Source organism: Hemiscyllium ocellatum, chromosome 6 (assembly GCF_020745735.1).
Source record: "Hemiscyllium ocellatum isolate sHemOce1 chromosome 6, sHemOce1.pat.X.cur, whole genome shotgun sequence".
Classification (NCBI taxonomy): domain Eukaryota; kingdom Metazoa; phylum Chordata; class Chondrichthyes; order Orectolobiformes; family Hemiscylliidae; genus Hemiscyllium; species Hemiscyllium ocellatum.
In genome coordinates this window covers 11,863,340-11,878,136 of record NC_083406.1, presented here as the reverse complement: position 1 = coordinate 11,878,136, position 14,797 = coordinate 11,863,340, and the positions used below count along the sequence as shown (strand labels likewise).

Genomic DNA, 14,797 nt, shown 5'->3' with positions numbered 1-14,797 from the left:
GATAGATTGGCCATGCTAAATTGCGCAGAGTGTCCAGGAATATGCAGGCTTGGTGGATTAGCCATGGAAAATGCAGGGTTATAAGGATAGGGTAGGCTTGGGTGAGATGCTCTTCAGAGGATCAGTATGGGCTCAATCAGAGGAAGGAAACTGCCATCCTTATCTTGTCAGGCCTACACATGAATTCAGAATTATAACAATGCAGTTGACTCGTAATTGTTATGCAGGCAATTAGATGTATGCCTAGCTAGCAACGCACTCATCCAGTGAATAAATGAAAAAGAAATTCCTCATTCCTGTCCTAATTAGCGCCCCAAAACTGGGATTATGCCCTCTGGTCCTAGATCCACTCACATCGACACAAATATAAAAGATATATCCAAGCCATTGGCCTGGATTTTTATGTCGTCATTGTCAACGGGAATAGTACCAGAGGACTGGAGGATAGCGAATGTGGTCCCCTTGTTCAAGAAAGGGAGTAGGGATAGCCCTAGTAACTATAGGCCAGTGAGTCTGACTTCAGTGGTGGGCAAAGTCTTAGAGAGAATGGTAAGGGATAAGATTTATGAACATCTGGATAGGAATAACGTGATCAAGGATAGCCAGCATGGTTTTGTGAAGGGCAGGTCGTGCCTCACAAACCTAATTGAGTTCTTTGAGAAAGTGACTAAGGAAGTGGACGAGGGTAAAGCAGTAGATGTTGTGTATATGGATTTTAGTAAGGCGTTCGATAAGGTTCCCCATGGTAAGCTAATGCTAAAACTACGGAGGTATGGCATTGAGGATACATTAGAGGTTTGGATTAGGAATTGGCTGGCTGGAAGGAGACAGAGGGTAGTAGTTGATGGACTATGTTCATCTTGGAGTGCAGTTACTAGCGGTGTACCACAAGGATCTGTTTTGGGACCATTGCTTTTTGTTATCTTTATAAATGATCTAGAGGAAGGGCTTGAAAGCTGGGTAAGCAAGTTTGCGGATGACACAAAAGTCGGTGGAGTTGTGGATAGTGAGGAAGGAAGTGGTAGGTTACAGCGGGATATAGATAAGTTGCAGAGCTGGGCAGAAATGTGGCAAATGGAATTCAATGTAGCTAAGTGTGAAGTCATTCACTTTGGTAGGAGTAACAAGAAGATGGATTACTGGGCTAATGGTAGGCGACTTGGTAGTGTGGATGAGCAGAGGGATCTTGGTGTCCATGTACACAGATCTCTGAAAGTTGCCACCCAGGTAAATAGTGCTGTGAGGAAGGCATATGGTGTACTGGGCTTTATTGGTAGAGGAATTGAGTTCCGGAGTCCTGAGGTCATGTTGCAACTGTATAAGACTCTGGTGCGGCCTCATCTGGAGTATTGTGCGCAGTTTTGGTCGCCATACTATAGGAAGGATGTGGAGGCATTGGAACGAGTGCAGAGGAGGTTTACCAGGATGTTGCCTGGAATGGTAGGAAAATCTTATGAGGAAAGGCTGAGGCACTCGGGGCTGTTCTCATTGGAGAAGAGAAGGTTTAGGGGAGATTTGATAGAGGTGTATAAGATGATTAGGGGTTTAGATAGGGTCGACACTGAGAACCTTTTACCGCTAATGGAGTCAGGTGTTACAAGGGGACACAGCTTTAAATTAAGGGGTGGTAGGTATAGGACAGATGTTAGGGGTAGATTCTTTACACAGCGGGTTGAGAGTTCATGGAATGCTCTGCCAGTAGCAGTGGTGAACTCTCCTTCTTTATGGTCATTTAAGCGGGCATTGGAAGTTATTGGGCTAGTGTAGGTTAGGTAGGATTCGGTCGGCGCAACATCGAGGGCCGAAGGGCCTGTACTGCGCTGTATCTTTCTATGTTCTAAGTTACATTTCGTTTATATAACTGCTTTGTTTTAATACTTGTTTTAATGCCAAAAGGGGGTGAGACTTTATTGCAATGCCCTGTGAGAATCTTGTTTACCAGCTTTGGTTTTTTAAGGTAAGATCCTGCTCAGAAACGGCAGATTCTTCACGATGAATTTCATGGTCACGCGAACTTAATTCCAATTCCAAGGTCAAAGTCAGTAAGCTACAGCAATAACAAAAATACCACCTAATTTTGGAGCTTTTGCTTCCTTGATTGGATAACTATTTTTATTGATGCTTCCTTCAGCTGTGCACAAAATTTATCAAAATTATCAGACCATAGGAGAATTAGGCAATTTGGCCCATCGAGTCTGCTCAATTACGACTGATACGTTTCTCAACACCATTCTCCTGCCTTTTTTGCATAAGCCTTGACCCCTTTACCAATCAAGAAGCTATCTCTGTCTTAAAGACACTCAATGACTTGGCCTCCACAGGCTGCTGTGGCAATGAGTTCCACAGATTCACCACCTTCTGGCTGAAGACATTACTCCTCATCTCAATTCTAAAGGGTCAACCCTTCACTCAGACTGTGCCTTTGCATCCTAGTCTCTCGTACCAGTGGAAATATCTTCTCAGTGTCCACTCTGCGCCCACACCGTGGGCGGCACTGTGGCACAGTGGTTAGCACTGCTGCCTCACAGTGCCAGAGACCCGGGTTCAATTCCCAACTCAGGCGACTGACTGTGTGGAGTTTGCACATTCTCCCCGCGTCTGCGTGGGTTTCCTCCGGGTGCTCCGGTTTCCTCCCAGAGTGCAAAGATGTGCGGGTCAGGTGAATTGGCCATGCTAAACTGTCCGTAGTGTTAGGTAAGGGGTAAATGTAGGGGTTTGGGTGGGTTGCGCTTCGGCAGGTCGGTGAGGACTTGTTGGGCCGAAGGGCCTGTTTCCACACTAAGTAATCTAATCTATTCTAATCCATTCAGGTCTCTTAATATTCTGTAAGCTTCAATTAGATCCCCCCCACCTCAACCCATCCTTCTAAATTCCATTAAGTACAGTCCCAGAGTCCTCCATCCCTCCTTATATGACAAGCTCTTCCTGGGATCGTTCTTGTAACCCTCCTCTGGATCTCTTCCAAGGACAGCACATCCTTCCTTTGACAGTGGGCCCAAAACCACGCTATATTCCAAATGCGGTCTGACCAGGACCTTACACAGCTTCACCAATACGTCTCTGCTCTCGCTTTCTAGCCCTTGAGATGAATGCTAACCTTGCATTTGCCTTCCCAACTGCCAACAGAATCTTAAGAATCCTGAACAAAGACTCCCAACCATATTTGTACTTCAGATTTCTGAAAGGTTTGTAGCTCAGGTTGATGGACATCACCATTAACTCCAGGAACCCCATCCAGGATAAACATATAAATAGAAAGCAGGAGCCAACAGCTTCGCTTCACTTGGAGGTCACCACTGATGATATTACCTAGTCAGGTAATGAAACGTCTGGATGTCAAACCTACAGCGCAGCGAGCAAACCTACACCCTAAAGATTTCTGAAAATTGTCCCACTCTCTTAGCCTTCCCAAGTCCTTCTGCAGCCTCCCTACTTCCTCAACACTACCTGCCCCCTCACCTATCTTATATCATCTGCAAACTTAGCATCAATGCCATCAGTTCTTTTGTCCAGATTATTAAGGTAAAACGTGAGTCGTTGTGGTTCTAACATGGACTCTGAAGAACTACTAAACACTAGGTGCCATCCTGAAAAAGTCTGCTTTCTGCCAATCCTCTATCCATGCCAGTACCTTGCTCTACAACATGGGCGCTTATCTTATTTAGCAGCTTCCTATCCTGCACCTTTTCAGTCATTTTCTGGAAATCCAAATAAATTGCCTAACCTGCTGGTTGGCTTCTCAAAGAACTCTAACAGATATCAGGCATGACCCCTTGACTCAGCCCTATTTTATCACGCATTTCCAAGTACTCTGTAATTTCACTCTTAATAACAGACTGTAAAACCCTAATAACGACAGGCTAACCAAACTACAGTTTGCTGTCTTTTGCTTCCCCCTCCTTAAAAACAGGGGCTTTACATTAGGCATTTTCCAATTCTCTGGCATGCACCCTGTCTCCAGTGATTGCTGACACTCCATTCTCGTCAGCCATCTCTTCCAGAACTCAATTGCAATTCAAGTTCTTACAATTAATAGGAAAAATTGTTTTGAGGTTGTTTCACAGTGAAGTTAGTTAGTTATTAGGCTAGGTCAATGATTTCATAGACAAGATTTGGTCACTTTTTGATCCTGGTAACATACTATAAGAAGAAAGCTTTTTAAACAGCCACAACATACATATTCAGGAAAGGACTTTTAACGGCATTATGAAAAAGGATGATTGGAAATTGGTTGAGTAATAAAATCCTCTTTGTCAAAGTATACACCAGCACACTTCTCATACAAAAGTAAACCTTTCAGCCCTAATTAGCACACAATGGCAAAGCTCAGCATGAAGATAATGCTGTAGCTACAAAGTTGATCTCAGACGAGGAATTCTGGGGGAAGTATTGATGCCCTGTTTCCCCAGTATCTCTGCAACATCTGCAAGGGACAAGCAAAGCATATGGTGGAACATTCCCACTCAACAACACGGAGCGGCATGGTGGCTCAGTGGTTAGCACTACAGTGCCAGGGGCTTGGGTTTGATTCCAGTGTCGGGCAACTGCCTGTGCAGAGTTTGTACATTTTCCCCGTGCCTGCATGGGTTTTCTCTGGGTGCTCCAGTTTCCTCCCACAGTCCAAAGATGTGCAGGTTTGGTGAATTGGCCATGTTACACTGCCCATAGGTACAGCAGTCAGAGGAAAAGGAGTCTGGGTCGGTTACTCTTCGGAGAGATGGGCTGAAGGGCCTGTTTCCACACTGTAGGTAATCTAATTACTCAGGCAGCCCACTCAACTCCATTGCCTTTAACATGCACTGCCCTCACTACTGGTGCTGGCAACAGTCCATAGCCAGCCACAAGATGCAAAGTTGTATTCATCACTGCTCCTTTGACAGAATCTTCCAAACCAACAATCTTTACCACAGAGGCAGCTGATGGATGGGAGCTGCAGCACCAGCAAGTCACACCCCATTCTGACTTGGAATTATACTGATATTCTTTTGCTGACACGAGGTCAAAAATCCAGGAATTCCCTAGCTAAAAGCACTGTGAGTGCCCCTACAATCCAACGGCCACAATAAGTTCAAGAAGGCAGCACACCACTATCTTCGAGAGGAATTAAGGATGGGAAATAACAAAAACAGTTCTCATAAAACTGCTGTAAGCAACACAATAACACAAGACTAAAATGCAAAGACAAAAAGGTTTATTTAATGAATGTACTGGATCAGAAAATTTTGTAATACAGGCTGTGCCAAGAATTAGGCAGGTAAAAGCATGGGCTTCAAGCTTTGCTAAACTTCACAAATAATCCATTTCTTTTGGTTCTACACTACACTAAAGATGTTATTGCCATGATCAACAACTTTTTGTGTACTTTTATAGAGAAATGTGTCTTGGCAGAACTGAGATAAAGAAATATGAATGAAAAACCAGGCCAGCTGAAAGCTTGAGAACAGTTATGAGCATCAGTTGAGAAACATTTATTATTGGGACAAAAATACTTCTGCAGAACGAGAAGAACCATTCTGAAATTTTCAAAGTAAATTGGATTTTGTATCCTGCATTGCATGTACTAATGATAAATAATTTAAGTTTAGCAATCCAGTAGTAACTGACTGAAAATTCGTTGATGCCTTTTGAACTGTGTTTAATGAAAATAGCCATTACAAGTCAGAGAAATGGCTTCAAATCACTCTTCTTCACTGATCATAACACTTTTTAAACTGATCAGAAATTGAAGGACATTATTGCACGATGCAGGTTAAACTTCTGATCGACAGTGAAAATGTTGTATCTCATCAGGTTTTCTAATTCACATCATTCAGAGGTTGATGGCTATCAGTTACACAGATATAGATGTAAAAACAGACAATGTACATTTTAAACAGTTATCACAATAGAAATGAATGCAAAGGCATGCCTTGTTTCTCACTAGACAGCACCAAAAGCACATTCCAAAAGACTTTCATCAACAGGAAAGTTTTTCGCAACTTACACTTGCTTATTATGCATTTGACTTAGACATACTTTACCCAGAGTAGGACGCAAGTAAGGGTCAAAGTCTTTATTTGATAACAGCATCAAAAAGCTCACCCTTTAAAACAGAGAAACTTGACAATTAAATGTTCATGTGTTATCAAAGCTGTGACTGAAATTCTCACTTGCATTTTTTTTTAAAGACAAGAAACTCTGCACGTTACAAGATTTTTGCACAAGTGAACATCATTTCACTGGAATTGGTACACAAAATAGAAGAAAGATTTCATCCTGTTTTTGTAAAGTTCCAGATGCAATATATTTAAAAACACACAATTTGGCTGTATAATACTATTTTTTCACAGATGCTGTATGGAATAGCAGTTTTGAACAAGAATTCCTGGATTTAATCTCTTAGAAGGTTGAGTGTTTCAATGAAGTTTTAAATGTATAAAAATAGTACAGTACTTAGTACTTTGGTTCTGTGTAATGAAGCCCTTTGTGGCCATTGTAGGATCTTGGTGAAGGAAATGAGTAGCTGACAAAAAAAAAGCAAATGTGTAGAATCAGAAACAAGGGGAAAAATGACACTTTATATTGTGAATGTCAGAACTAATCCAAAGCTAAAACAAACACATGGCTTAAAAGCATATCAATTAAGTCTGCATCTAAGTCTAACACAGTGAATAAATCTTATAATAACAAATACACAGAAAATGGCTTTTTGCTATCAACTTATAATTTATGCATCATTGTGTATCTCACTAGTCATGTTTTTTTTAAACTGTATCAGTTGTCTGTCAATTTAGTTCCAGAAGAATCCATACCAATTTAGCCCACTCAAAAGTTAGAGAGAAATTAACTTTTTAAACTATTCACATTAGGTAGCGAAATTTAACAACAGTTCCAAATACCAGATTTTAAATGAGGTCTAAAGCATAGGAACTGGAACATAGGCCAATCATAAAGAAAAACAAAATCAGTAACACAGTTCATGAAAAATAACATTTCAAAACGCATAATCAATTCTATAATTTTTCAATACTTTATAATTTATTTTATCAAAATAATGCCCTGAAATGAAGTTATTCTATGAATGATCAGGATAAACTGACCTGAAGTTTACAGCTTACAGTCTACATGCAACTATTTTTGAAAACTGAAAACTACAACGTGTGCGCTATACTGACAATTCTGACGCATGTAATGGGACTTAATTGCAACATTCAGCTCGTACGTAGAAAATTTAAATAAAATGTGGATTCAGGAGGAGATATTGTTAAATTAATCAGATACACTGCACACACAAAAGAAATAAATTTTACTTTACAATATTGAACTCAGCTGATCAGATCACCAAAGCTCTTTATGAAATATAGTATACTTTTTTCCCATGCAATAAAACAGGTAAAAATGTTCAACAATTGGTGATGAGATAGCAAATAAGGACTTTGCAAGTTAATGCTCGTCTTTCACTTGTTTACAGATTTAAAAGTTACATAAGAATACAGAAGTTATATTATTGTTACATTAGATGTGGTTTTTATTTCCTCGTGTGAACTGCTTTTTAATAACTCTCTGATGAATTGTTCAAGAGCAGCAAAGTAGCCCTGGCACTGCCAAGTGTCATTGTGAGTTCCATCTGGAAATATTACTAATCTTTTAGTCCGTGATGTAGACAGTTCACAAAGTTGCTTCATCATAACTGGTGGAATTAACTGGTCTGACAATCCAGAAATCAAAAGAGAAGGCATTCTGCACTGTGCAATCTTGTTATAGGACAGAAATTTGTTCTTGTAGCACCAGAGTGGTAGATATCTCATGGGAAAGAAGGAGAACAAAGTGCTGGCCATATGTGGGATACTGAGAAATGTGTTCTCAACAACTATGGCAAAAATACGATGTGGGTTCTCTGAGGCTAGATGAATAGCCACTGCTCCACCCAACGAACGACCAAATAAGATTATTTTTGTTTTATCAAGATCTGGTCGCGTCATGACGTAGTCCAATACAGCCTCCGAATCCAAGTAAAGGCCGTTTTCACTCGGTTCCCCATCACTCCTGCCATATCCTCTATAATCTACAAGTAATACATTAACTTTCAGATTCACCATCATCAACAGAGCATTTTGGATCCTATGACCAATATTACCTGCATTTCCATGGAAATAAATTATGGTTGGTGAATATGATGCATTATCTCCAGTGTACCTCAACAGAATCAAATTGAGTCGAACTCCATCCTTGGTTTTAACAAAGAGGTTCTCATGTGGGATCCCAGTAGGTATGGGAATGTACAAACGTGAGGAGGGTGGTTGCTCTGGGAAGTAGAGGAGTACGTCTTGGAACTTGTACAAAATACCTGCCACTGATGCAAATATCAAGACAAGCAAAAGGATCCCTCCATACAGGTGAAAGGTTAAAATCAAAGCCAGCAGAGAAATCCGGCATAAACTCCAAGACCACGAGATCAAAGCAATCAGCCACCTCCTGACATATGTCCATGACTTCCACGTTTTTTCCATTGTGGTTTCTTTCAGAGGCACTCGCCTTCTATGTATATTGGTTCTACATATAAAAAAAACAGATGAGTCAGACAATTCACACAATTATCCTTCCAACGAATCAGAACGTGATACAATGAAATTATAGCTGGTAAAACTTGTTAATACTACTCAAAAAGCAGAGGATGTTGCAAAATGAACCCTAAGCATTTTTTTGTTCAATAATAACCAAAGCACCTAGCTCATTAACAAGCATACATCATTAATCTTTGAGTTTACTTCAAAAAGTGTTGCTGTTACATCAACTTGTATAGATTACCAGCTTGAAATGAAGAACAAACATTTTCAAATCTGAAAAAATAAAGGAAAACTCAAGAAAGTATGCATCAGATAAATGATATAACATCAGGGCCTGTTTCCACACTAAGTAATCTAGTAAATCTAGCTAGTAAATCAGGAAGTATCACCATCCAGGATGTTACACCTTCCGAGGGCTAAATTTAGCAAATAGACTTCAAAACAAAGGCAACTCCATATTACTACATCAGTGCTCCAATGTTTCAACAGCAAATGCACTATATTGACAATTTTATGTCATGAGAAAGTTTAAATTAGACCCAATGAAGAACCGAGTAGGAAGAAAGTGTGTGCAATATGTACCATATAGCAACTTCTTCCCATTTCTATTCGTGCTTAAACTCTTGTTTTTTTTAAAACATAGCACAGGTATTGCCTTTAATTCCAAAGTATTGGTTGGCTGGATTTAACAAAACACAATGATATCTTGCAGGATTTTTGCACAAATGAGGCAATGCCACTTAGTCCATATAACTATAAGAAACAGGAGCAGAAATTAGGCCATTCAGCCCATTGAGTCTGCTGTGCCATTCAATCACAGCTGGTATGTTTCTCAACCCCCTTCTCTCATTTTCTCCCTGTAACCCTTGACCCTCAGTCTTAAATATTTTCAATGGCCTGGTCTACACAGCTTTCTGTAGAATTCCAAAGATTCACCACTCTCTGACTGAAGAAGTTTCTCCTTATCTCCATTCTTAAAAGGTCTTCCCTTTGTATTGAAGCTGTGCCCTTGGGTCCTAGTCTCTCCTATCAATGGAAACATCTTCCCAACATCTATTCTGTCCAGGTCATTCAATATTCTGTATGTTTCAATTAGATGCCCCCTCATCCATTTCACCTACATCAAGTATAGACCTAGAGTCTTCAAATGCTTTTCATTCCTGGGGCTATTCACATAAACCTCCCCTGAACACGCTCCAAGGACAGTACATCCTTCCTGAGATATAGGGCCCCAAAACTGCAGACAATAGTCCAAATGTGGTCTGACTAGAGACTTATAGAACCTCAAATAAGTCCCTGCTTTTATATTCAAGTCCCCTCAAAATAAATGCCATCATTGTGTTATGAAGATGTGGGTGAACTATATCTTTTAAGAGGGTTAGAACTTAGCAGTGACAGCACCAAGTGTTCTCAATAAGACACAATATAACATGTGCTGGTTGCCTGGAAACGACAAAGAACAGATTCAAATTAGGTCAATCAGTTTAAATTATACCCCAAAAAATAGCAAATTCCAATCAAGCTTGAATTGAGTATATTGACATTCTTAAAAGCCAACGACACAATCCGATGCTCTGAGGTATGAGACCAGGGAAATATTGAACCTGCCAAGCCCCAGCATGTAAAAGACTGCCTGAAAAATAGCTCTCTTAAAAGTACCTTTCTCGATCAGTAGCCTTTGAAGGAGAATCTCTAAGAAGAAAAGACGACACAGGAAGATCCAAATAGAAGAACCAAAAGCTGCCTGGTTTTGAGGTAAGAAGTCTTGTCTTGTAAATCTTAATTGTGGAGTTTTATTGGACTAGTATTACAGAAAGGAAGGTAACAGATAGGTTAGAGTAAGGAATTGTAAATAGTTGTTAGCTATTTCTTAAAGTGTAGCAGAGCATAATTAAACTTGTTAATTTTTACTTTAAGTAAAAATTGGCCGCTCAAATTTTTAAAGATTACTGCATGGGATAAATCTTTTCTATGTTGCTGGTTTAAATTAAGCAGGAGGGTTTGCCCATTGTCATTGCAGTTTGGGGGTTCGGGTCCATGATTTGAACTGGTTCAGACAGATTTGGGGGTACAAAAAATTCCAGCAGATTTAAACACTTGAACATTAAAGCCCGAGATCTTGAAAGAAAATGTAGTTGAGACAAGGGTGAAAGGAAAGGCTGGTAGGTGTAAGGAATGCTGGATGAGTAATGAAATTGAGGGTTTGGTTAAGAAAAAGGAAGCACGTGAGGCATAGACAAGTTAATCGAATGAATCCTTAGAAGAGTATTAAGACGGAAATCAGGAGGGCAAAAAGGGGATATAAGATAGCTTTGGCAAATAGAGTCAAAGAGAATTCAAAGGATTTTTCCAAATACGATAGGGACAAAAAGGTAACTCGGGAGAGAATAAGGCCCCTCAAAGTAACAGTAAGGCGACCTTTGTGTGGAACCACAGGAGATGGGGGAAGATACTAAACAAGTGTTTTGCATCAGTGTTTACTGTGAAAAAGGACGTGGGAGATATAGAATGTAGGGAAATAGATGGTGACATCTTGAAAAATGTCCATATTACAGAGGAGAAAGTGCTGGATGCCTTAAAATACAAAAGTAGATAAATTCCCAGGACCTGAACAGGTGTACCCTAGAACTCTGTGGGAAGCTAGGGAAGTGATTGCTCGGCCCCTTGTTGAGATATTTGTATCATCGATAGTCACAGGTGAGGTGCCGGAAGACTAGAGATTGACTAATGTGGTGCCACTGTTTAAGAAGATTGGCGAGGACAAGCCAGGGAACTACAGACCAGTGAGTCTGACCTCTTTGCTCTCCACCCCCCCAACCACAACCTGCCCAAATGATCCTTCTGCAGCCTCCCCACTACCTCAATGCTACCTGTCCCTCTATCTATCTTTATATCATCGGCAAAACTAGCTAGAATGCCCTCAGTTCCTTCATCTAAATCAATGTATGAAGCGAAAAGTGATCCCAACACTGAACCTTACAAACATCGGCTGCCATTTTGAGAAGGACCCTTTTATCCCCATTCTCTGCTTTCTTCCAGACAGCCAAGCTTCTCTCCATACTAGCAGCTTGGTTATGACACCATGGGCCCTTATCCTACTCAGCAGTGTCCTGTGTGGCACCTTGTCAAAGGTGTTCTAGAAGTCCAGATTGGTAACATCCATTGGCTCTCCTTGGCCTAACTTACTCGTTACCTCCTCGAAGAATTCTAGATTTGTCAGGCATGACCTCCCCTTGATGAAATCATGCTGACTTTGTCCTATTTTACCATATGCTTCCAAGAATTTAGAAATCTTACCCACAACCAAGGTTAGGCTAATTGGTCTGTAATTTTCCATTTTTTGCCTTACTCCCTTTGTGAACAGGGGTGCCACGCTCTCGATTTTCCAGTCCTCTGGAACCCTCCCTGACTCTCGTGATTCCTGAAAGATCACCACTAATGCCTCCACTATCTCTCAAGCTATCTCCCTTAGAACTCTGGGGTGTAGTCCATCTGGTCCAGGTGATTTATCCACCTTCGGCCATCCAGTTTTTCTAGCACCTTCTCTGTGGTGACAGCCACCATACCCAACTCTGCCCCCTCATTCTTGAATTTTTGGGATATTACTTGCATTGTCCACCATGAAGACAGGTGCGAGATAATCATACAGTTCCTCAGCCATTTCTTTGCTCTTCACTACCACGGTGTCATTTTCCAGCAGCCCAATGTTTACTTTTGCCTCTCTTTTATTTACCTCCTTTATGTATCTAAAGAAACTCTTACAGTTTTCCTTTACATCATTGGCTAGCATACTGTTATATTTAATCTTCTCCCACTTTTTTTTGTTGCTCTCTGTTGGTAAGTTTCCTAATCCTCTGGTTTCCCATTGCCCTTCCCCACATTATATGCTTTCTTTTTTGCTATCCCTGACTTCCCTAGTCAGCCATGGTGCCTCATCTTGCCTCTGAAATGCTTGTTTTTCCTTGGGATGAATCTCTGCTCTGTCTCCTGAATTATTCCTAGAAACTCCTGCCATTGTTCCACTGTTTTTCCTGTTAGTTCCTTTGCCAATCAATTGTATCCATCTCCTCGCTCGTGCCTGTGTCGTTGCCTTTATTCAGTTGTAATTCTGTTACCTCTGATACTATCTTCTCCCTCTCAAATTACAGAGTAAATTCAATCATATTATGATCATTGCCTCCTAAGGGTTCCTTCAGCTTAAGCTCCCTTACCAAGTCTGCTTCATTGCACAACACTAAATCCAGTACTGCCTGTTCCCAAGTGGGCTCCACCGCAAGCTGCTCCAAAAAGCCATCTCATAGACATTCCACAAATTCCTTTTCTTGCAATCCTGATTTTCCCAGTCCACCTGCAAACTGAAATCCCCATGATCACTGTAATCTTTGCTATATCCTTGTGTACATTGTGTTCTAGCTCCTGACTACGGTTTGGAGCTAACTCCAACTATAGTTTCTTTTATCTTTGCGGTTCCTCAATTCTACCCACATGGATTCTACACGATCTGACCCCACTTCATTTCCTATTATTGATTTAATTTAATTTCTTACCAATAAGACAATCCCATGCCCTCTGCTCACTCTGCCAAGTCCTTTCCAAAACTCCAACATTAAAACATTCAAACGGGCAAAAGCAGCAAAGGGTTCAAGAAAGTCAATTGTGCATGGTCTATAAACCATAATATGGAAATTCCAGCAATGAAGGCTGAAAACATTTGCTTACTTGTAGTTTTTCCCCCAGAAATGTGCCAGTTATGGTAGTATCTGCAATAAGAGTGTGAGCATTCTTCAAACACAGTAGTAGTATAACTCTAGATTTTTTAAAAATGTGTTCTTCAAATCAAAAAATGAACTTGTCAGACAGGCAATTTTCCTTCATGTTGGGTAGAAAATTGAAGTAGCATCCCAAAATGAGAAACCATCTTTCAAAAATTAGTAAAAATCTTGTAATTTTCATTCTCATATGAATTACATAAATATGAAATTGATTTTATATTGAACTGCAACCTTTGAACACCATAGCATTTATACCATGCTTGGCAGGAACTAAAGCTGTGAACTTACCACTGAGGAATAGGAAAAAGGAGACAGCAATACCAACACCCACAACGATTCAATCATTGGATTTTGAGAGACAGAGTACAAGATAGATGGTTAAATCACTGAGCAAGGTAGCAGTGAAACCAGTGCTTGAACTGATCCTTGTTGGAAATTTGGAGGATTATTTAGTCAAAACCAAATGGAAAGATCCTCATTAATTCAAACTTCAGCGTCTACAGGAAAAAAAACACATACAGACCAAATATTGAACTACAGAAGCAGTCACCCCAACACCCACAAATAAAGCTGCATCAGAACATTATTTCAATGAGCCAATACACACTGCAGCACAAAGGAACTATGCAGGGCAGAGGAAAATCACCTATACAGTGTGTTCAAAAAGAATGGGTACCCAATGAACACAGTCTGCCGATTTCTCAGCAACAAACCCAAACAAGCAGACAAAACACGTCCAGAAACCCTAACCACTCTCCCTTACATCAAAGACATCTTGGAAATGAGTGTCAGACTACTCAGACCCCTTGGCATCATGGTATCCCAACACACTAAAACAGCAGCTAATGAACTTGAAAAACCCTATACAATGAGCAAAACTAACGTCATTTACAAAATACCGTGCAAGAACATTAACAAACAATACATTGGACAAACAGGCAGAAAACTAGCCACCAGGATACGTGAACACCAACGATCCACAAAAACACATGACCCTCTCTCACTAGTATCCTCACATATGGATGAGGAAGGACACCATTTTTGACTGGGACAATACATCCATCCTAGGACAAGCCAAACAAAGGCACGCACGAGAATTCCTAGAAGCATGGCATTCCAATCAGAATTCTAGCAACAAACACATCGAGTTAGACCCCCAACTACCACCCCCTGAGAAAAGGAACAGGAAGTGACTTCACCACAGGAAATGACATCAACAACCCAAAGAAACCCAAACATATAAATAGAAAGCAGGAAGTTTCTGCATTGCTTCGCATGAGGTCCACTGAAGATATTACCTGGTAAGGTAATGAAATGTCTGGAAATGAACCTTTCAGCTCAGCTAGCAAACGTACATCCAGGTCTATATCTCAGAATACCTAGAATCTGAAAATTCTAACATGCCTTTTTGTTCATCCCAGTGAAAGTGAATGACCCCTCAACATTTCATCACTCTTGGGGAGGTGGGTAGTAGGAATT

The 14,797-nt window shown here is 40.5% G+C and overlaps 1 protein-coding gene across 1 annotated transcript in view; it reads right to left on the bottom strand.

Annotated features, from left to right (window-relative positions):
• Nucleotides 1-5,174: 5,174 nt before the first annotated feature.
• Nucleotides 5,175-14,797, bottom strand: part of abhd13 (abhydrolase domain containing 13) — a 35,999-nt gene continuing 26,376 nt past the window's right edge. Inside the window, exon 2 of the mRNA XM_060826458.1 lies at nucleotides 5,175-8,532. Within this exon, the coding sequence (XP_060682441.1) occupies nucleotides 7,479-8,489 (1,011 nt within the window). The 5' untranslated portion in view covers nucleotides 8,490-8,532 and the 3' untranslated portion in view covers nucleotides 5,175-7,478. The remainder of the gene's footprint in view (nucleotides 8,533-14,797) is intronic.